Genomic DNA, 20,247 nt, shown 5'->3' on the forward strand with positions numbered 1-20,247 from the left:
TGAGACAATCCTAGCTTTTTTAAGGATTTAAGTAAGCAGGCCAAAGGCGTCAGACCCTGAGGTTTTGAGTGTTTGGTACCCATAGCAACGGATTAGGCAGAAAGCGAAAGAAGAGTTAAAGACCTCAGCTGGTGGGTAGGGGAACAAGGAGAAACTTTTTGCCCTGAGGGGACAGAGGTGGAGAGAGAGAGAGAGAGAGAGAGAGAGAGAGAGAGAGAGAGAGAAAGCAGGAAGAGAAAGGTTTGGCTTAGGTCACGTGAGAACGAGAAGAATCAGGCAACAAAACAAAAGCGTCCTTTTTTTTGTATTGCTGGTTCGAGTTGAATTCCCAAACCCCAGGGCAGCGTCCTGCAATCACTGGGGGGGGGGATACGAGTTGTGCGTGTCCCCGTCAGTGACCACAGCGTCCTGTAGTCAAAGGCAGGGCGGAACCTCCCACACACCAGTGTGATTTCGAGCAAGTAAAAATGAGTTAGGAGAGGTTCTACAATGTGGTGCGTGACCAGCCAGTAGGAGAGTGGGCCTGGAGGTCGAGATGGACCGGGAGTGGAGAAGAATGGAGAGGCCTAGATGAAGCTCAGAGTAGCCAGTGAAGGGAGGGAGAGGAGAGAGAGGGGGGGAGAGGAAGGAGGGGGGTGAGAGAGAGAGAGAGAGAGAGAGAGAGAGAGAGAGAGAGAAGAGATGTTAGGGGAAGGCAAAAGATGGCAGGAGCGAGGAAGGGAAGGGAGCTGAGGTAGGGAAAAAGGATTTGAGTGCGACGGGGAGGCAGGTCTGACTCCCAGGTGGGCATGGACAGACACAGTAACTGTGCTGGGGCAATTCAACGGTTGCCAAAACCAGTGCTGTCCAGTGGCCTTGAGTGAGGCCTGGGAGTGACCGAATTTGATTGGAAAGGAGTGAGATGAAAAGAAAACTGGCAGAGAGTAGTGAAGGGGAAAGGGGAGAGAGAGAGAGGGAGAGAGAACTGAAAGGAACGGGAGAGAGGGGAGAGAGATAGAGGGTGGAAGTGTACCTTAATGCCAAATCAGTGGTGTTCGCAGAGGCCAGTAACGACAAGCGAGTCCGAAAGTTTTACGTGCGAGGTCCCTTCAAGTAAGATCCGAGTCACAGCACCATCTGATAGGTAAAAATTCGGATGGAGAGCGAGTGCGCAGATGGATGGAGGAGGCACCGAGGCACAGATGGAATTCTCAGCGGGATACAGATTTATTTCGCACGGGACACGTTTCCCTCGGGGAAGGGAAAAATGTCAGCTCACGGGTCAATCAGGCCTCCCCAAGGTCAGAAACATGACTTGCTCATCTCTAGGCCCTTGCCCATCATAGCACACAGCAGGCGTTTGTATACAGTACAAAGATGTAGTATGCCATGGCTATGAAAAGCCCCATTGTGAGAGCCATGGTTTCTTTAACTAGTCTCGGAGTCTGGGGACTGTGGTACCAGTCCTATGCCTCTGGGATGATCTGAATTGGCTACCTCTGTGTAGCTTGTGTTTTCATCTGGGATGTTTGTGATTGTGTGGAGTAGGTGATCAAGTCCGTAGCAGTCTCCTGGAGGTGCTGCTGGGCCTAGGGTGCTGGGTCACAAGCACAGCTTAACTCAGAAAATGTAATGATTGTGAACTTCCTGGCAACCCCAGCAAGAAGTGAGTATTCCTATTACTCTCAAAGGCTGCCCTAGGAAGCAGATGCTTGAATTTCCTGTCTTCGAAATGTTTAAATAGAATAATTTTTCAGTGGGTATGGTGGTGCACACCTACGATCCTGGTACTCAGGAGGCTGAGGCAGGACAACAGTTGAGTTCAAGACCAACCTGGGCTCCATAGAGAAATTCCCTAATACAGGAAATAGATTGGCTTGAGTTGTGTTGGTTCCAGTCAGGAAGAGCCACACCATCTTAGAATCACATTATGTGTGTCCATTTGGAACTAGTCCCACTGTTTTGAATGAAAGGAGTTCTGATTTTTGTTTTTCAGAATTCATCCCTGCTCTGCCTTCCTTTCAGCTTTCCAGGGAGTCCCTTACATCTGCCGATAGCCTCCGAGAGGAAGCCAGTGAGATCTTGGAGGAAATGAGTCACAAACTGCGAGTGGGAGCCATTCGTTTTCTTGCCTTCACTCTGAGCAAAATTTTTAAGCAGATTTTCTCGAAGGTGTGTGTGAATGAAGAAGGCATTCAGAAGGTGAGGATGCAGTTACTTGGCCTCACTCTTGGCCTCAGGATTTCCAGGACATCTCATCTGGAGTGAATGCTGAGGGCAGGTCCTCAGGCATCTGCTGTGGCCCAGGGGATGTGTTTGTTTTCCTTCCACAACTCATCCTTCCCTTTAATGTCAGAGCTACAGGTTTCAGGCAAGTAAGAGTTACAGAGTAATGCAAACCATGTTTGCTGTGTTACACCTGGGTCCGTCTCCGTTTCCTTTATCCTCTTCTCACTTTGTTGGTTTGGTTTTCATACAGATAATGGCATTTGCCTAGGGTACAGTGACCAAGGTCAGTTAGCTCGGATATAACATGTAATACAGACCTCACTCCCAGTTCACCATCTGTCCCAGTTATATTCTGTGTAACATCCCTACTTCCTTATGTTTATTAATTGATTGACAGGGTCTCTAGCCCGTGCCAGCCTCAAATTTCCTGTTACCCAAGAATCACTTTGACCTTCTAATCCTGCCTCCATCTCCTTGGGCTGGGATCACAGGTGTGCGCCACCATGCCAGGTTTTGTGTGGTGCCAGAGGTAGAACTCAGGGCTTCTTGCATGCTGGGCTGGCCTTGAACTTATAGCAGTCCTGCTTCAGACCCTCAAGTGCTGGGTTTGCAGGTGTGAACCACCCTGCTCAGCCATACATTTCTTCTGTTTTCTGATTTGAGTTGTGATTTGAATGACATGAAAACTGAAGTTCTTCAAAACATATCCTTTTTCCCAAGCTACAACGAGCCATTCAGGAGTACCCCGTGGTCCTGCTGCCCAGTCACCGGAGCTACATTGACTTTCTCATGCTCTCTTTTGTTTTGTACAACTATGACTTACCTGTGCCAGTGATTGCAGCAGGAATGGGTACGTATTCTTTGCTTGCATTTGAAATTATACAGACCAATATTCTCTAGAATGATGCTGATAGTAATGGAGTATTTGAAGATGCCGAGAGCAATTCCTGGGTCCCTGTCTCCTGTGGTAGGGTGGCCCCTGCCTAAGCAGACACAGACAGGTGACTACACATGGGGTTCTTAGATTTGAAGAGAGGCTGTACCACCCTGGTGTGTTTCCTGCCTTTTTAAATTTGATGATATAATGATAGTCATCATTCTAGATCATAAATAAATCTGACTTTCTAGCTGACCTGGAACTTGCTATGGAGATCAAGCTGGCTTCTGTGTCCCAAGTACTGGGATTAAAGGTATGAGCTACCATACCTAGCATAGATCTGGATTTTTACAATACGTTTTTAGTTTTGGTAGAATACATGTAACACAAAGTCTCACCGTGTTTAGGCATATGGTTCCAGTGGCACTGAGTACAGTAGTGTTGGACCACCATTGTCACTGTCCACTCCCAGAAACCTTTCATCTTTCAAAGCTGAAAAGTACCCGTTAAACACTGACAACACTCTGTGCCTTCCTTCTGCCTGAGGCAGCCATCCTACTCCCTGTCCCTGAAGTCCAGCTCTCTTTATATTTGGTGTGAGTGGAATCATCAGTACTTACCCTTCTGCGACTGGCTTGTTTCACTTAGTGTGATGACCTCACAGTTCATCCCTGTGGTAGGCCATGTCAGAATTCCCTTCTCTTTTAAGGCTAATAATCCACTGTGTGAATGTACTAAATTAAAGTTTCCTTTCATCTGCCCATGGGCACTTGGGTTGCTTCTGTTATTTGGTTATTGCAGGTGACACTGCTATGAATGTAGAATTTTACATTTTTATTTATTTTGGGTGCTGGGAAATAAACCCATGATCTTAGGCATGCTAGGCAAGTCCCTCTGCCACTGCACTATATCCCCAAGTGCTATGAACATGGGAGTACATACACCTGTTTCCTCAACAAATAGATTGCCAGACTATGTGGTAACTTCAACTTTTTTTTAAGAACCAATTTACTGTTTTCCATGGTGTCTGCACTGTCTACATTCCCACCAGCAGTGCATGAGAGCTGGAATTTACCCATGTCCTTGCCATGTTCCGTCCTCATGGGTATGACATGGTGTGTAGTGGTTTTGATGTGTTTCTGTAGTGTCTGCTAGGACTGAGCACCCTTTCATGTGCCTTTTGTCCATTGGTGGGATGTTTTGTTTGGGGAGGAGGTTAGGTTGGTTAGTTTTGAGATGGGATCTCAACTATGTTGTCCAGGCTGGCCTTGAATTTCTGAGTTCTAGGGATCCTTCTGCATCAGGTTTCCAGGTGGTAGGTGTGTGTGGTAGCGTGGTTCCGTGGAGATGTGTCAGTACAAGTCCATCACCCACTTTTTGGGTAGTTTGGCTTTTTTCCACTAAGCTGCGGGAGTCTTCTCTGTCTTGGACATCTGCCCTCAGTTACGCAGTTGGCCAGTTTCGTCTCCATTCAGTGATTATCTTGCCACTTCAATGATTGTGTTCTTTGATGCATAAGTTGTACATTTCAATAGAGCCCAGTTAATCCATTTGTTTATTTGCTCCCTGTGCTCTTAGTGTCATACCCAAGAACTTGTGACCAAATTCAGTGTCATGAAAACTTTCTCTCAAGCTTCTTCTCAGAGCTTTGTGGTTTGCAACCTTCCACCTAGGTGTTTGAGCCAATGGGTTAATTTTTGTACATAGTGTAGAGTTCAGGGCCTGATTTCATGTTTCACATTACGTGACACTATAGTATCCACAGTGTGCATGTGTAATTTATAGTTTTGTTATTCTAAAAACCATGTTGCTTTGTAAGTGTGTATAAGATTAATTATAAGATTAATCCCTAAAATTTGGATTGCATTAGTGCCCTTTCCAGGTCTCTAGGAAAGCAGGGACTCAAGTGCTGTTGATAAATACGGGGAAGCAGTAAGGTAGAAGCTGCCAGGGGAGTAAGCACCTTAAAAAGCGCTTTCATTTCAACAGGTACGGGAGGAAGTGATTTGAAAGTCAGGGAAGTTGAAAAGTAAAACTGCTGGTGGACGGGTTGGAGGAATGTCGTTTACTGGTTAAGAGTACTTGCTGCTCTTCCAGAAGACCAGAGTTTAGCTCCCAGCACTCATGTCACATGGCTCATGACTGCCTGTAACTCCAGCTCTGAGGACAACCACACACATGACATACATACACAGGTACACACACATACACAAATGAATAAAAATAAAAATAAATCTTTAAAAAAGAAACCTGCTGGTGAAACCTTGCCTCTTAGTAGACCTAAGAGTACTAAATGTACACTGCTATTTTTACCCAGTGGTAGAGAGATCAGAGCAGGCTGACCTGGCTGTCCAGAATATGAGGGCTCCTGTCACTGATTTCAGAGCAAGACTGAAAATGTTGGTCTTGTGATGATGTCATGTTACCTGGCCTCTGTCTCTGGTGGCCTGGGTTTTGTTTTTTTTTAATATTTTATTTATTATTTTAATTTTATGTGCATGAGCATATTGCCTGCTTGTATATAAGTGCACTCATGTCGTGCAATGCTCACGGAGGTCAGAAGAAGGTGTCAGATCCCTTGGAACTGGGGTATGGATGGTTGTTAGACACCATATAGGTGCTGGGAATTGAACCTGGGTCCTGTGCAAGAGAAGTCAGTGCTCTTAACTGCGGAGCTATCTCTTCAGCCCATGCTGGCCTGCTTGTAAATAGCAAGGTGCAGAGGGAGACACAAGGTAACTGAGCCCCTTCTCTTACACAGTTCTACTAGAGGAATTTTTCCCCCATTTGTGTGGGGCTGGCTGGGTGTGTAGGCCAGAGGTTGACATCGAATGTCTTCTATCATTTTCTACCTTATTTTTAGAGATAGGGTCTCTCACTGAACCTGGAACTCACTGATTTGGCTTGACTGACTGGCCTATGATTTCTAGAGATCCTCCTAACTCCATTACCCACGCTGCACTGTTACAGGTGTGTGTTACCATGCCTGGCTTATTATGTGGCTTCTAGGACTCAAACTCAGGTCCTCATGCTTTTGTGGCAGGAACTTTACCCACCGAACCATCTCCTCAGCCCTTAGAAATTTTTTTTGGCATTAATCTCAGAAGTGTAATTTCTGCCATCACAGGGCATATGTCACATTCATGAACTTCTCAGTAGTGTCTGTGTTTAGATCTTTGGAGACATTTCTGTTACCCCACCTTTGTATTTTAGACTTCCTGGGAATGAAGATGGTTGGCGAGCTACTCAGGATGTCTGGGGCCTTCTTCATAAGGCGCACCTTTGGCGGCAATAAACTCTACTGGGCTGTGTTTTCTGAATATGTGAAGACGATGCTACGGGTAATGCTGGTGCTCTAGGAACCAACCCACAGCTGCAGGGCCATCTTGCTCTTCACTTCTGAATAGACCCCTAGCTGTCTTCTCAAGGGACATATCAACTCTCAGTGGTCCCTCATCTAAGAAGCTTTCTTGTTTAAGTCTCACTGTGACCAGCATTCATTCAAAGACCAGGGGGCACTTGGGATAAGGAATCAGAAGAAACATTTACAGGGCTGGGAATGTGGCTTATTGGTGGAGTGCTTGCCCAGCATGTAAGTCTTGGCACCATACTTGTGTACACACAGAGATGTCTCTGTTATTTTGAGAGTAAACAATGGGTTTTATGTGTTTGTTGTTTTCTCTTAAAGAGTGGTTACGCTCCTATTGAATTTTTCCTTGAAGGGACAAGGAGTCGCACTGCCAAGACCTTGACTCCTAAATTTGGTAGGTGCTTTATGTGTAGAAGTGTACAAATCTCTGGTCCTACTGCTCAATAGAACTTGATACTTTGACTTCTTTGACAAGGTACTGTTGTCTTTGTTAATAGAACTGCTTCCTTAAGTGTAGCTGGTTATATTTCTGGGCTTAATGTATGACATATGCTTTATAGTTATCTTGTTTTTCCAGTGGGGAGTGGGATGGGGCAGAGGCAGAGGAATCAGAGTACCAGCATATACAGCAAGGGAAGATTGCCTCTCATTTCCTATGGGGGCTTCCCATGGAAACAGATTGCTTTTGTAACCTTCTGTACATACACACACACACACACACACACACACACACACACGGTTTATTTTTTTCTCACTTAGTAGCCTAGGTTGTCTTGATTGAAACTCACTATGTAAGTTCAGCCAGCCTCAGACTTGCAGCCATGCTCCTGCCTCAGCATCCTGAGTGCTGAGATGACAGGTGTTAGCTGCCATGCCAGCTTATGTCTGTGTTTTAGATGAGCCGATGAGAGACAGAAAGCACAGCTGGGTCTTGTGGAAGGCTGACTGTATATGTTGCTGGTTTTGGTCTGCAGACTTGGGTCCTTTTCCCCTCTTAGAATTGTGGGTCAATAACAAGACTGAGAACCAGTTGGGCGGTGAAAGAGACTGTGAATCACCTCCTCAATCCTGGGAATGGGAGCTATGGATACAGGGTAGAAGGAATGAGGGAGGCTGGTATCTTATTTATGAGCCCTTGTGTGCCTTGCTATTCAGTATGCATGGTAAAACATTTCTCCCTGTGTTTACAGGTCTCCTGAATATTGTGATGGAACCATTTTTTAAAAGAGAAGTTTTTGATACCTACCTTGTCCCAATTAGCATCAGTTATGATAAGATACTGGAAGAAACTCTTTATGCCTATGAGCTCCTAGGAATTCCTAAACCAAAAGAATCCACTGCTGTACGTGAGGATAGCCAAACTTATTTTCTTTGAGTGTAGAGAGTACCTGGCTTATACATCCACTGATTTACAAATATACTCCTGTTTCTTTCCCCCTCTTGTGATGCCACCAGGGGTTGTTGAAAGCTAGACGGATTCTCTCTGAGAACTTTGGAAGCATCCACGTGTACTTTGGAGACCCTGTGTCACTGCGCTCTCTAGCTGCAGGGCGGCTGAGTCGGAGCCCGTATAACTTGGTTCCCAGGTGCAAGGCCCGTGTTTTAATACCTGACACAGAAGTGAGGACTAAAATCCAGAAGTATGAATCAGGACTCTTGAGTCGACTGCCTCTGAGACCAAACCTTGTCTTCCCTAAGATCTCACAGCACATTACCAATGAAGCCATGCATTTCATGTTCCGCAGCGGAAAGTTAAAAGAAGCTCGTGTTTGAAGCCAGCATGGTGGGGCATGCCAGTAATCACAGCCCTCAGGAGCTGGAGGCAGGAGGATCAGGAATTCAAGGTTATCCTCACCTATAGAAAGTTTGAGACCAGCTTGGTCTACACGAGACCCTGTCTCAAAAAACAAAAAAATTAAAACCAAAACCTGAAGAACTATTTGCCAACACACATACCACCATCACCAACACCAACATCACTACCACCACCACCACCACCACCACCACCACCACAAAAAGATAAGCTGTAAGCTGTGTGTGTCAGTCTATAGTCAGATGATTGGTCATCCTCCCTGCAGGCTTTAACTTAATAGTGGCCCACTGGGCATAGTGCTGCACACTTTTAATCCCAGCACCAAAGGACAGAGGCAGGTGGATTTCTGAGTTCAAGGCCAACCTGGTCTACATGGCACAGCCCATATCAGCCAGGGATATACAGTAAGACTGTTTCAAAAAAAGAAAGGATGTGTCCAAGGCTGTGGGTACAACTGCAGGCGGCCACTGAGACTTGTGCAGAGCACTGCTTTAGATCCTAGATAAGAGTGCAGAGTGCCCTGTTCTCAAACACACTAGGTTCTTTTAGGATGCAGGGCGCAGATAAGCATTTGTATTTTCTTTTCTGTTAGATTTATTTATTTAGTGTGTATGTGTGTAGGTGCATGTGTGGAAGTCAGAGACCAGCTGTGGGAGTTGGTTCTTTCCATTATGTGGGTCCTAGAAATTGAACTCAAGTTGTTAGACCCGGTGGCAAGCCCCTTTACCTGCCGAGCCATCTCAGGTCCAATCATTCATGTTTTAATTAAGAGGAATATACTTTAGGAAGTAAGCAGACCTGCCCAGCCAGTCCCCTCAAGCAGCACCATAGCTCTAGCTGTTTCCCAGCAGTGGGATGCCTGGACAGCAATGTCTCATTACCTCAGGAACAGATGTTAGCAGTTCACTGCCACAGAGCCTTAGCCAGTTATTCCAATGCAGGGCAGCCTCTTGGCTGTCATTGTCCCCTTACATGACTGTTTGTGGGTCCCTTGCATATTTATTCCCTCTGCAGCCAGCTCTCAGGTGAGGATGGGTGGTCCTCTGTTCTGCATCTTTGCAGAAGGGGCAGCGTAACAGGCAGCCATGTGGCGCCTGGAGTGTAGACATGAACCTGACAGGTATGGTCTACAGCAGAGAGACCCATGGTCTGTATGCATGTTGCATGCTCCTGGGGATGCAACTGTATTTTCAGCAGTGATATGTTCCATTTATAAAGTAAAAGGTGTTTGGTTTTGCTTAGAACTGGGAATTATAATGTTTCTTGCCTACTAGAGACATGGACAGGTCATACTGTAAAGCTAGGGAACCTGCACGTGGTCTAAGAGAATTCTGTTGGGAGAAGCCAGCTAATGGGTGGTCCTCTCCACCCTGAGTGCCTACAACAAAGGGTGCGCAGGCAGCAGAGCTGTAACCTGTGTTTTGTGCCCTTCCTTTTAGATGTTTCCCTCAGAAGCAGTCTGAGGCTGTGCACACCTTTGTCACCGAAGTTGCCTATAGGATACAGTTTCTGCAAATTGAAAATCTGGTTCTGAGCCCATGGATCCTGATAGTTGCTGTCCTGCTTCAGAACGAGTTGTCCATGGACTTGGACCTCTTGGTGGAGAAGACTCTGTGGCTGAAGGGCTTGACCCAGGTGTTTGGCGGGTTCCTCCTTTGGCCTGGTACGTGCATGGGATATGTTTGGTGCAGAGACTGGCTTTTTCACTTTCTAATTTGGGGATGTTGTTTCTTAGAGGTGAGATACCTGGAAGGGCTTTGAGCAGAGCACCACAAAGCATGACTCAGAGCTAGCACGACACCACTGGAAAGTGCATCAGTGGGGCTGCTTGCAGATAGCTGCTTGCCTGTTGGCTCCAGTCTGTGTCCAGACTTCCAGGACTATAGTACTATCTCCTTGAAATCTACAGACTGGAGAATGATGGCACAAATCCTTTCCCTCCATGCCCACCTCTTTTTAATTTAAAAGCTTTTGGATTTGTGTTGTGTCTATGTGAGTTTGTATACACGTGTGTGTTGCATGTTAGCCTATGTGGACCAGTGGTTGATGACAGGTGTCTTCCTTAATCACTTTCTACTTTTCTCTCTCTCTTTTTTTCTTCTTGAGACAGGGCTTCCCTGTTGCCCTAGCTGGTCTTGAACTTGCTGTGTAGACCAGGCTGGTCTTGATCTCACAGAGATCTGCCTGTCTTTGCCTCCTGAGTGCTGTGATTAAAGATGTGCGCCCGGCACTCTGCTTTATTTTTAAGATAGGCTCTCTCACTGAACTCAGAGCTCAGCAATCTGACTGGCTGGACGGCCAGCCAGCAAGCCTTAGGGATTCTCCTCTCTGCCTCCCCAGTGCTGGGATTACAGATGTGTGTTGCCATTCCCAACTTTTAGGTGGATGCTGGAAATCTAATACAGGTCCTCCTTGACCTACTCAGCCATCTCCCTTAACCCCTAAGATTTTGTTCTTCTCTTTATTTTAAAAATTAGCTTTCATTTTAATTGTACGAATGTGTTGCCTGCATCTATGTAGGTGTACCCATGGATGCCTATGGAATTCCTATGGAACCAGAAGGTATTGAATCCCCTAGAACTTGAGTTACTGATGGTCGTTAGCTGCCATGTGGGTGCTGGGACTTGAATCTGGGTCCTCTGCAAGGGCAGCAAGTGCTCTTAACTACTGAGCCATCTCTCCAGCCCTAGTTTTGTTCATTTGAGGGAGGGTCTCACTATATAGCTTAGGTGGCCTGGAACTCACACTATAGCCCAGGCTGGCCTGGAACTTGGAGCAATCCTCCTGTGTTGCAATTATAGCCCTGAGCTACTACATCCAACAAGTACACTGTTTGTTACAGGAAGCATTTTTGTTTTTTGTTTATTTTAATACAAAAATATTGGTGTATGGGGGGAGGGGTGGAGGTCAGAGGACAACTTTGTAGGGTTGGTTTTCTCTTTTACCTTTATACATGTTGCCAGACTTGCATGGCAAATGTCTTTACATGCTGAACGATCTCACCATCACTAGGGTTGTTTTGTTTTGTTTTGGTTGCTGTTTTCAGCACAGGGGATTGAGCCTTGAGTCTGTGCATGCTCTGTATGCTTAACTGCATCTTCCGCCCTCTGTAAACCTCATTGTGTTGCAGCTTCCTGCTGGCAGTACTACAGGGCTTTCTGTAGCTCTCGGGTAATAACTCAGTGAGCAAGTGTTGTGTTACTTGCCTGTCATCTCAGCAGTCAGGATTTGGAGGCAGGAGGATCAGGAGTTCAAGACTAGTCATGGCTACATGAGACCCCATCTCAAAAGAATGAAGAACAGCTTAGTAAAAACCTCATTGGAAGGCCAGGGAGATAGCTTAGTGGTTAAAGGCACTTGCCACACAAGCTTGGCACAATTTGGGATCCTCAGACCCCAGGTAAACAACTGGATGTCATGGTATGCATCTGTAATTCCAGCATGCCTACCAGTGAGATGGGAGGCAGAGACAAGAATCACTCAGAAGCTTGTGGGCCAACTAACCTGGAGCGTACAGTGTAGCAGCAAGAAGAAAGAAGTAAGGCTAGTGGGGTAGAGAGGTGGTTCGGTGGTTAAGAGCATGGCAGTTTATTCCTAGCACCTGCATGGTTGCACACAACTGCCTGTATCTCTAGTTTCAGGGTATCTGACTTCTTGTCTCCTCGGGCACTGTACCCATACAAAAAGCCAGGTGTGGTGGCACATACATTTAATCCCAGCACTGGGGAGGCAGAGGCACACAGATCTCTGTGAGTTCTAGGCCAATCTGGTCTATATAGCAAGTTCTAGGCCAGTTGAAGTTAATGGGAGACCTTGTCTCCAAGAAGAAAAAAAAGAAGAGAGATTCTGCCTCCAAACAGGTAGAAGAACTGACCCCCAGAAGTTGTCCTCTGACCTCTATATGCACCATGGAGCACACACACACACTCCTCTCATTGGAATTAGGAATACTTTGCTGTGAATTTGGGGGCGGGGGTGGTCTATGACAACAGTTAAGTTCTTTTCAAACTCTCTGAAAATCATAGACTGAGGGTGTGAGGCTGGAGAGATGGCTCAACGGTTGGGAATGCTGGCTGCTCTTGCAGAGGACCTGGGTTCAATTCCCAGCACCCACATGGCAGCTAACAACTGTCCATAGCTCTAGTTCCAGGGAATCCGATGCCCTCTTCTGACCTCCGTGGGCATTGTATGACATAGGTGCGCTTAATGTAGGTAATATACTCATACACTAAAAAAATAAAATAAATTAAAAAAAAAACAAAAACCGAAAATCATAGGCTGTGGTTGGAAGTGTAATCACTGGAACATCAGGTCTGTAGCCAAGTACACCTGGTTCATAGAGATGGGAGTTGCCACCTGCCCCAGGCCTCCCTTGGTTTGTAGGGGGAGGGGCATCAAGTGATGGTAAAGTAGCAGGCCCAAGCAGTGGACCCAACACAGGACTTTCTGAGAATTCATTGGGGAAAAATCCTATATGTGGATTTCATAGTGGCGACTTTGATGGTTCAGTTTTTATTTTTATGTATGAGTGTTTTGCCTGCATATATGTAAGTGCACCCATGCATACCATGCCTGTAGAGGCCAGAAGAGGGCATCGGGTCCCCTGGAACTGGAGTTATGGATAGCTATAAGCCACCATTTGGGTGCTGGGAACCCAACTTAGGTATTCTGCAAAAATAACCAGTTTCTCCCCCCCCCCCCAATTTGGGTGCTGGGAACCCAACTTAGGCCCTCTGCAAAAATAACCAGTTTTCTCCCCCCCCCCTCTTGAAATTATGTATATGTCTGTGTGTGGATATGTTACATATGAGTGCAGTGCTTGAGGAAGCCAGAAGAAAGTGTTGGATCCCCTGGAGCTGGCAATACAGGCGGTTGTAAGCTGCCTCACATGGGTGCTGGGAACTCAACTTAGGTCCTCTGGAAAAGCACTATCCTCTTAAATTGCTGAGCCATCTCTCTAGCCCAGAAAAGGAGTTCTTTCAGAAGGCAAGGACTGAGTGGAGCTTGGCCCATGGATTAGTAAGTGTGGTGGGACAGGAGTTGGCATTGAGTGACCTGCAGGTGATGTGGGCATGTTAGAAAGTAGGCTTTCAGTGGAGGGACAGAAGAAGGATGCAGATACTCCAACATTACACAAGCTTGTGGCCTTGGAGCTGGACTGTAGGTTCTGGGTAGCATAGTGGAGTTGAAGACTGGTTTTCAGGAGCTCTGAAAGTGGGCTCAGTGGGGAGGTTGGATGTCGCTGTCTTGCCTGAGTTTGCAGCACTCTGCTATCCTGCTTAAGTTTGCTGTGCTGTTCTTTCTCCCTGCAGATAACCAGCTACCTGAGGAGGTTGTCCAGTCCAGCATCCTCCTGCACTCCAACCTTGCCAGCCTCGTCCAAGACCAGGCAGTTCTGAAAGTGGACACTGGAAGCTCAGAAGTGGTTGATGGACTTGTGCTCCGACACATCACCCTCCTTATGTGCTCGGCTTACAGGAACCAGCTGGTCAACATTTTCGTTCGTCCTTCCTTAGTAGCTGTAGCCTTGCAAATGACACCGGGGTTCAGGAAAGGTAACTTTTAGGAGTATGACCTTGAGTTTCAGAAAGGGCCTGGCACTGTAGCCCCATGAAGGGAGCAGTGTTGGACGTCTGTTACAGGCAGCCTCCTCTGTTAGCCCTCATGGCAGTAAAGTTCAGGGTCTTAGAAGTTAGTTGTTCCCATAGTAGAAGAGCCTGCCTGCTTAAGGTTTCTAGAGTGGGAAGGTATAGCATGTGCCTATAGCTTCAGCTACTCAGGGGTTTGAGGCAGGGCAATCTTCTAGAAGTTTAGGGCCAACCTGGACTACATAGCAATACACACACACACACAGCTTATATATATATATAAACTTAAAAAAATAAACGAAAACTTCAGAATCGGAAATACCTATCTAGACTGCGCCTTCAGTCTGGGGAGATGGCTCAGTGAGTAAAAGCTCTTGCCATTCAAGGCTGATCAACTTGAGTTCAGATTCCTAGAACCCATGTGAAAAGGCAAATGTGGTAAAGACTACATGTAACCCCAGCATTCCCAAGTGGGATGGAGGCAGAGACTTGAGAGACAGTTGGCCCTAAGCTCGTGTGCCAGCTATCCTTGGAGTATGCAGCTTAGTGGGTAAACAAGAGAGACCCTGCCTCAAGTAAGGCAGAAGTCTAGAAACAACTCCCCAAAGTTGTCTTCTGACCTCCACATGCATGCTTGTGAAATATGTGTGCACCTGAATTCCAACACATCATGCACATAGAAAACTAACTAGCTAACAATATAATTGCTTTAGAGAGGCAATTGTGAATGCCACTGCCCAGGAACTGGCCTGATGAAGTTTCAGCTTGAGGCCCCTCATTCAACAGAAGCAGGCTGGGCAGCATCACTACCAGAGCTTGCCTAAAATGCAGTCAGTGTGGTGTTGAAATGACAGATTCCTGCTTCTGGATGGCAGGAGCCTGTAGTTAACATCTGGGTCCACCCAAGTCTGTCTGAGGATCATGGGGCCCTACCCCAGAGGTTCTCCTTCAGTTTTTTAGGGTGGGGGTTGGAACATAAGTGAGATTTGAGAATAGAAGGAAGCTGGGAAGTCAAAATAGAGGGAAGTCTATCTCTTAAGGGGTGTCTAAGGACAGTGACGGTGGCCTCTTGCTTATTTTGAGACTGGTGGATTCCAGGCCTCTTATAGTTTCAACTTAGCCACTTAAATTGCTAAACTCCATTTGCACTGCAGAAAAACTTAAGACTGGCTTCAGCTTCCCTTAGGGACTCAGTTCTTTCCCTGGTGTACACAGAGAGACATGTGAAGAGCTGCAAGTCAGGGGTTCCTGCAGGTCAGAAGCAAGGTTGTAATGCTGTGAAATGGCTTCTTTCCAGAGGATGTCTTCAGCTGCTTTTCCTTCTTACGCAATGTGTTTTCAGATGAGTTCATCTTCCTTCCGGGAAACACACTCAGGGTAAGTCCCTACACCCAAGAGCAAGCATGTCATGATGCACGTCCTGGAGGTGACCAGTGTGGGCCCCAGGCCTTCGTCAGGACCCCAGGCCTGTGTCAGGCAGCCTGTTTCCCCTTTCTTTAAAGCACAGGGAGAAACAGGGATACTCAACTGAGCAGAGTCCAGTTTGGTTCCTGCTCATGTTCAGTCAGTACCTAAGGATGATACAGGGAAAGGAAGGTCATTCTCTGAACCTCAGTGCAGTGGCTATACACGAACTCTGTCATAGTAGGCACTGGAAAGCAGAATACCCTTCCTGTTGGATGGTGTCGGCCCAGCAGCACCTTTTGCTCTGAGAGTGGGTGGGTGGTGGTCCTGGGTAGCAGTGGGACAGCTGTGCTTGGGCTCCCAGAGTGGGCTTTGGGTTTGTTGCTATGGGCAGAAACAGGGCAGGCAGGAGGTGGTGCAGGTTTCTGTGTGCTGTGCTAAGGAAAGGGAGTTTTCCTCTGTTCTTGGGAGTAAAGGAGGGCTAGAGGCAGGTGGGATTGAGCCTAAGTCTACTTGTATTTTCAGGATTTGCTATTGAAATTTAAGGAACATGGCTGTGCTGATTGAAGAGCATCTGTCACCCTGACTGATTTAATGAACGCTGTGTGCTTGTGTTTGAGCTTTGGCATTTTGAGTGTTGAAAGAGATGCTTCATGGCTGTGGTAACAGGAGGCTCTGGGGCTTGTGGGACCAGTGAGGACATACAGTTCAAGGCACATAGATCAGCATGAGCCTGTGACCTCTCCTTCCCCTTCTAGGACTTTGAGGAAGGCTGTTACCTGCTGTGTAAAAGTGAGGCCATACAGGTGACTGGGAAGGACATCATCATCACAGACAAAGGGGATGCTGTGTTAGAATTCCTTGTAGGACTCTTTAAACCTTTTGTGGAATCTTACCAGGTATGTGAAGGTTGCAAGTTCTCTATGCCCTTGTGTCATAAGACTTCCCTTCTTACACTTTGGTGTGAAGGGTGAGCATGTTCCCCAGGTGAACAGTGCCTTGATGGGTGAGTTCAGTGAGCAAGCCTTCCACTAAGGAACAAACAGGAAGACAGGCTGAGGGCAGCACTCTGTGAGCCCACAATATACCCAGCTCTGTGGTCTCTGTGTGTCTGCCATGTGCTTTGTGTGGTCAGGTATTGCTATGTAGTGGGCACTCAGCACAAGACTTGAACGGTTCCTATGCTCCTTTGTGTTACTGAAGCTCATGATGCTTCCAAGAGAAAGAGCAGCTGTATATGCTCCTCAGAATCCACAGGATGAGACAGGAAGGGGCTGGCATGTGTGCCCTGCAGGATTGGAGGAAAAGAATTTGATGCTCAGCTCTGTGTGTGGACACTGGCTATGAGTATAGCCACTTCGTGGCACAGTAACACCTGTGATCCTTAAGGTGACCTGTCACCTCCTTCCACAAAGTCTAGCTCCAGGTGGGCATTTGATAAATGTTGATCCTGCTTTTAATCACCTTTCTGAAGTAGGAATCAGCCAGTGTTTGAGGGCCTGTGCTTTGCTAGGTGCATTCAGAGAGAAAGACAGTTGAAATGTGGTTATTCTCTTGCTAGGCAGCATAAGATAAAGGAAAGTGGAAGTGATTAACTTGAAATCAGCTAAAATGAGAAATTAAACTTTAACAAATGTTGATATTCCAAACTTTCTAATTGTAAAAACTACTAGAAGTTCAAAATCAACGTCTTCAGAGTCCAGCTCTTCTCTGCTCCAACCTTGGTGGAAAGTGATGAGGGCAGCAGGCACTGCTGTGTTGGGCTGTCCTTTCCTCTGTGTTCCTCTTACTCTGTTACAATCAGATCATTTCCAAATATCTCTTGTGTGAAGAGGAGGACTACTTCACTGAGAAACAGTACCTGGCTGCAGCTAGACAGTTCACCACTGGGCTTCTGGATCAAGGTCGGTTACTCCCCTGCCCCTGTGGGTGGTCTCTCTCAGCCTAGAACAAGAGTGATCACCCACCCCCTTCTCCTTGCAGGTGCCTCTCAGTGTTACGATGTGCTGTCTTCTGACATGCAGAAAAATGCCTTAGCAGCTTTTGTGAGACTTGGGGTGGTAGAGAAGAAGAAGGTGTAAGTACTGGTGCTGACAGAGCCAAGATGAAGTATGACATTGGAGCCCAAGGCCCGGAGACACTTAGCAGTGTATCTTGAGGAAATGCAGCATTCTGCTTTCCTTCCCTGCCCCTCAGGATTAAAGCAGCGTCAGTTCCCTGAGGATCCCACACCTCATGGAATTAAATACTATAGCCCAGAGATTTGGCTTAACCTCACATTGATTTTTCTGGGGGTGGTGTGTCTTTTTGAGACAGGGTCTCTCTGTAGCCTCAGCTGGCCTGGAACTCACTATGTAGACCAGGCTGGCCTTGAACTCACAGAGACCCACCTGTCTCTGCCTCCCCAAGTGCCAGGATTCTCATACTGAATTGTATAGACTAATTACAAGAAAGATTTTTGGGAGGAAGGTGTGTGTGTATGGACAGAAGTGTGTATATTGGGCGGGGGGCGCGGGGCGGAGGGGAGAATGGATTCTCCTAACTGAATGAGAGAGAATGGATTCTCCTAACTGAATGAGCATCCCAATGATAAAGCTGAAGCCAAACTGGAAGGAGATGGATGGGTCACCTCAAGGATCACAGGTGCCACTGTGGGTCTCACATGGTCAGAAGCAGCATGAAGCCAGGAGGCAGGACCAGGAGCAATGTCCTGTCAGCTACTTCAGACTGGGGCTTTGTTGTGCCTCAGTGGTAGAGTCCTTGTTTGAGGACATGGGTTTGATCCCAAGCTCTGAAGAAAACAACAAAAATGGGCTTTGTGAGACAGGCCTTGGGTGATAACTTGCAGTTAGAGGGGAAATGTTGTGAATTTGCATCTTCACCTTGTATATACAGTAACAGAGCCTGCTCTTCTCTCCAGAAATAGTAACTATGTGTTTAGTGTAAACAAACCTGCTGCAAGCAAATTAGAAGAAATGCTTGGTAAGTACAGGTTAACAAGAGATGACTTTGCTCTTTATTTTTATAAGTATGTATTAAAGTAAGAAAGTATGCTGTGGCATCAGGTACTTTGCCAAAAGGGCCAGGAAGAGTTGTAATATAAGCAAACTGAGGACAGATTAGAGTTTTCTGAAGGGAAAGTACAATCCTAGCACTTGGGAGATAAGGCAGGAAGACTGCCAGGAGTTCAAGGCTAGCCTGGGGCTATACAGCAAAACCAACTTAAAAGACCAGAAAAAGGCAGGGTATGACCCTGTACTCAGTACTGTAGGAGGCAGAGGCAGGAGGATCTCTTGTGAGTTTGAGGCCACCCTGGTTTACATAGTGAATTCTAGGCCAGTCAGTGCTACAATAGTGAGACCCTGTCTCAAAAAAAAAGAGAGGAGAAGGAATCGTGGGAACAGGAGGGAGATAAAAAAAGGTGGTTATGAGAATAATCAGAATGTATGATATACATATTTAAAATTAAACACAACCAAAAAAAAAAAGCTTAAAGAAAAAAGTACAGCAAAGAGAATTACAAGGAAACATGGGAGGCATAACATGGGCTGTGCTGTACAGTGGGGAGTCAGTTCCTGGTGGGCCTGGTCTATCCCAGCTCTCCAGATCCTCTGTGGTAAGTTGTGGGGGTCCTCTGTTCTGGCTCTGATGTTTTGTTTTGCTTTTTGAAACGGTCTCATACTATAGCCCAGGCTAATTTGGCCTGGTGTTCACTGTTCTCACTCTGTAGCCCAGGCTGGCCTCAAACTCATAGCAGTTTTCCTGCCTCAGCCTCCCAAGTGCTGGGATTGTAGGCAGGTGCCACCACACGCAGCAGCCCTGATTCTTACTCTTCCTCCCAGGCCTTGGATCCTTTCCCTGGGTGAGGGCTTGTGTCAGAGTCCTTATCACAGACTTTCCAATATAGAATCAGGGCCAAGGACACTCGGGATCCTGTTGGCTCAGAAAGACAGTAGCATCTAGAAAGGCAGTGTATGGCCTTGTGAGGGCCAACAGAGTCCATGGGTATTGGCCAAGTGGTCAGAGGAGGGATCAGTCCGATGCAGAGCCATGGCAGTGAGCAAGGGCAAGACTCCCATCATCTCAGGATCTGTCTCTCTCTGTCTTAGGTTGTAAGACACCAATAGGAAAACCAGCCACTGCGAAGCTGTAAGAGTCACCAAGAGATTGTGGAAAACATTCCACAGTCATAGCCACAAAGGACTTAACTATCTCAGACAGGGATGTCAAGAGGGAGATGTGTCTTCTGGTGCTCCGAGAGGCCCTGGGATCCGTGCTTCTGCCAAGAGGAGGAAATGACCAGTGAGCACATCAGTGTGATCTTCCCACCAGTTAGTGGTGCCCGTGCCAACCTGTGTGTTCTAAAATAAAAGAGTGTTTTGAAAACATGCCTGGAAAAGTGGAGCTCAGACCCATTCACTCCCACTCATAGCTTCCCGCACATGCTTGACTATCAGGCTGACTGCTGATTATAATCTGGCATCAGCACTGACTGCTCAATGCAGAAAAACAGTCAGTGAGTGTTCCCAACCCACAGCCTGAAGTTGGGAGCATCACCATGGAGGGTTCTCTTCTGACCTCCATGAGGGTCCCACTTAAAGTCTGGTTGCTCTAACATTACTGTAGTTACCTGCAGGCTGTGTGTGTTATGTGTGTAAAACAAAAGTTCATGCTGTGATTCAGTGAGATTTCAGTCATCTTGCTTTGGATAAGCAGATCTTCCAAAACCTAAATAGCCATACTGCTCTTCCAAACCAAAAAACAACCCAAATCTGAAACACTTCATTCCCAAACATTTTAGATAAGGGACACTCAACCTGTATCTTACATTCTTACTTTAATTAAAGTTGCTTCAAACAAGTACAGAGTTGAGAGAAGTATGTAATAAATTACTTAGTTTACTTTAAATTTCACACCCAATGGTCTTAGTAAAAAAATTGAACTAGTCAAAGTATATGCAACAAAGGGAGGCTTACATGACATGCTG

The 20,247-nt window shown here is 46.5% G+C and overlaps 1 protein-coding gene across 2 annotated transcripts in view; it reads left to right on the top strand.

Annotated features, from left to right (window-relative positions):
* Gnpat (glyceronephosphate O-acyltransferase) overlaps window positions 1–19,648 on the top strand; it is a 37,705-nt gene extending 18,057 nt beyond the window's left edge. Inside the window, exons 3-16 of one of the 2 annotated variants that reach the window (XM_008845802.3) lie at window positions 2,005–2,181; window positions 2,929–3,058; window positions 6,299–6,426; window positions 6,774–6,849; window positions 7,646–7,797; window positions 7,911–8,041; window positions 9,708–9,931; window positions 13,581–13,823; window positions 15,154–15,233; window positions 16,019–16,159; window positions 17,065–17,164; window positions 17,244–17,337; window positions 18,181–18,242; window positions 19,370–19,648. In XM_008845802.3, the coding sequence (XP_008844024.1) occupies window positions 2,005–2,181; window positions 2,929–3,058; window positions 6,299–6,426; window positions 6,774–6,849; window positions 7,646–7,797; window positions 7,911–8,041; window positions 9,708–9,931; window positions 13,581–13,823; window positions 15,154–15,233; window positions 16,019–16,159; window positions 17,065–17,164; window positions 17,244–17,337; window positions 18,181–18,242; window positions 19,370–19,413 (1,782 nt within the window). In that variant the 3' untranslated portion in view covers window positions 19,414–19,648. Of the gene's footprint in view, window positions 1–1,975; window positions 2,182–2,928; window positions 3,059–6,298; window positions 6,427–6,773; window positions 6,850–7,645; window positions 7,798–7,910; window positions 8,042–9,707; window positions 9,932–13,580; window positions 13,824–15,153; window positions 15,234–16,018; window positions 16,160–17,064; window positions 17,165–17,243; window positions 17,338–18,180; window positions 18,243–19,369 lie in introns of both variants that reach the window. The other variant, XM_008845803.3, reaches the window with a different exon arrangement.
* The last annotated feature ends 599 nt before the right edge of the window (window positions 19,649–20,247 follow it).

This window comes from Nannospalax galili, unplaced genomic scaffold (genome assembly GCF_000622305.1).
Source record: "Nannospalax galili isolate Female #2095 unplaced genomic scaffold, S.galili_v1.0 scaffold702, whole genome shotgun sequence".
NCBI lineage: Eukaryota > Metazoa > Chordata > Mammalia > Rodentia > Spalacidae > Nannospalax > Nannospalax galili.